This window comes from Nicotiana tabacum, chromosome 18 (assembly GCF_000715075.1).
Source record: "Nicotiana tabacum cultivar K326 chromosome 18, ASM71507v2, whole genome shotgun sequence".
In the NCBI taxonomy this organism is placed as follows: domain Eukaryota; kingdom Viridiplantae; phylum Streptophyta; class Magnoliopsida; order Solanales; family Solanaceae; genus Nicotiana; species Nicotiana tabacum.
This window is the reverse complement of record NC_134097.1, coordinates 95,136,420-95,137,958: the sequence shown is the minus strand read 5'-3', so window position 1 is coordinate 95,137,958 and position 1,539 is coordinate 95,136,420. Positions and strand designations below refer to the sequence as shown.

The 1,539-nt window shown below is 34.3% G+C and overlaps 1 protein-coding gene across 1 annotated transcript; it reads right to left on the bottom strand.

Annotated features, from left to right (window-relative positions):
* Positions 1 to 211: 211 nt before the first annotated feature.
* Positions 212 to 793, bottom strand: LOC107819226 (uncharacterized). Its single transcript, XM_016645311.2, has one exon. It carries the CDS (start codon positions 791 to 793, stop codon positions 212 to 214), a length of 582 nt encoding a protein of 193 aa, XP_016500797.1.
* Between the last annotated feature and the right edge of the window lie 746 nt (positions 794 to 1,539).

The window sequence follows — 1,539 nt, the reverse complement described above, 5'->3', positions numbered from 1 at the left end:
CAAATCGAGGAAATACAATTAAGCAACTAAAAGAAACACTTCCCATCTCAATATACAAATCAATTTGACATATACTAGAATCATTATCACAGTTGAATAATTAACTTGCAATGAAAACTTTACACAACATAACAACTACGCCTCAGTCCCAAACTTTTCAGAGATAGAATAACGTATGAATCCAACAAATTAAGTAAAAACTAACCATTTCTCAAAAGCCTTTAGGCCCATCAGTCTCCTTCAAAACCCCAGGCTCTTGATTATCAGTCATAGAAAGACAATACTTAGCAATCTCTCTAAATTTAGGAACACTTCTCAAATCCACCTTAGTTCCATCCTTCAAAGTGATAATAACATCACCCCATTCCCCAATAAACCTTGGCACAACCTGAACATCTTTGACCACTTTATATGAAAAGTCACTTCTCTCTTGACCAGTTAGACCTGAAATAACAGTAACCCTCAAATTTGTAAACCTGTACCTCAAGTAAAATGCTCTGAAAACTGCAGCTAGAGTTAACGGCATCCAAACAAGAGTGAAACCCAGAAGAAGGTTAGCTAAAAGGTCTCCGTAGTGAGCTCCGCCGTCGAAAAAGATGGTTTCTTGATTGGGTTTGGAGGAGGATGTGGCGGCTGCTACTGGCTTGGAGGACACGTGGAGCTTGGTTATTGGCCTGTTGCATTTTGGGGTGGCAGATATGAAGGCTATTCTGGTAATTCTGTGCAGGGAATTGGTGGTCGGTGAGAGGAGTGGGGCGGCGGCGGAGGAGGTGGTGGTGGTGGCCATGGCCATAGTTTTATCCGTTAGGATGAATGGTTGGTTGATAGTTAAGAAGGGATTTTGAGAATTCAGTTTCCATTGGATTTTGTCAACTTTCTAGCCACTAGTTATATGGAAATTAAAAATTGTTTTTATTTTTTTTGGAAATAATAACTTTAACATAAATAGGAAGTACTAACTTATCGCCATAAATAAGATAATCATCAATAACCTGTTTGATCAAATTTTTAAAGTTTACTTATTTTAAAAAGTACTGAAAAAAGCATATAGAGCAACAACTTGTAGTTGGTCTATTTATGTTATAATAACTTGGCCAAACATGCTACTCTATAAGATTCTAAGCTAATAACATTAGACTTTGAATTACTATATTTTGTAACTATTGAATTGTGTCGTATGTCATCATATTATATTATAAGTATAAAGTCCCAAATTAAAGATTAAAAGACCAAAATACCCATTAAAAATTGAATGCCCTTTTTAACCTTAAAAGTCAATTAAATTCCTACAAGAATTTGTGTGCATGTTAGCTTTTTCAATATAAATAATAGTACAAGATGGTAAATGACAAACCTTCAATTAAATAAATTTTTTATTACATTAGCAGTGGGTGAATTAGAAGTGAATTAATAATACTTAAATGCTTTACACACTCAAATCAATGAATCCAACTACGGTTGAGGCCATTTATATTCTCCTTTGATTACTTCTCAAAAACTGAAGAATTCGAAAAGATATGATTATTTCAATAGAGATCA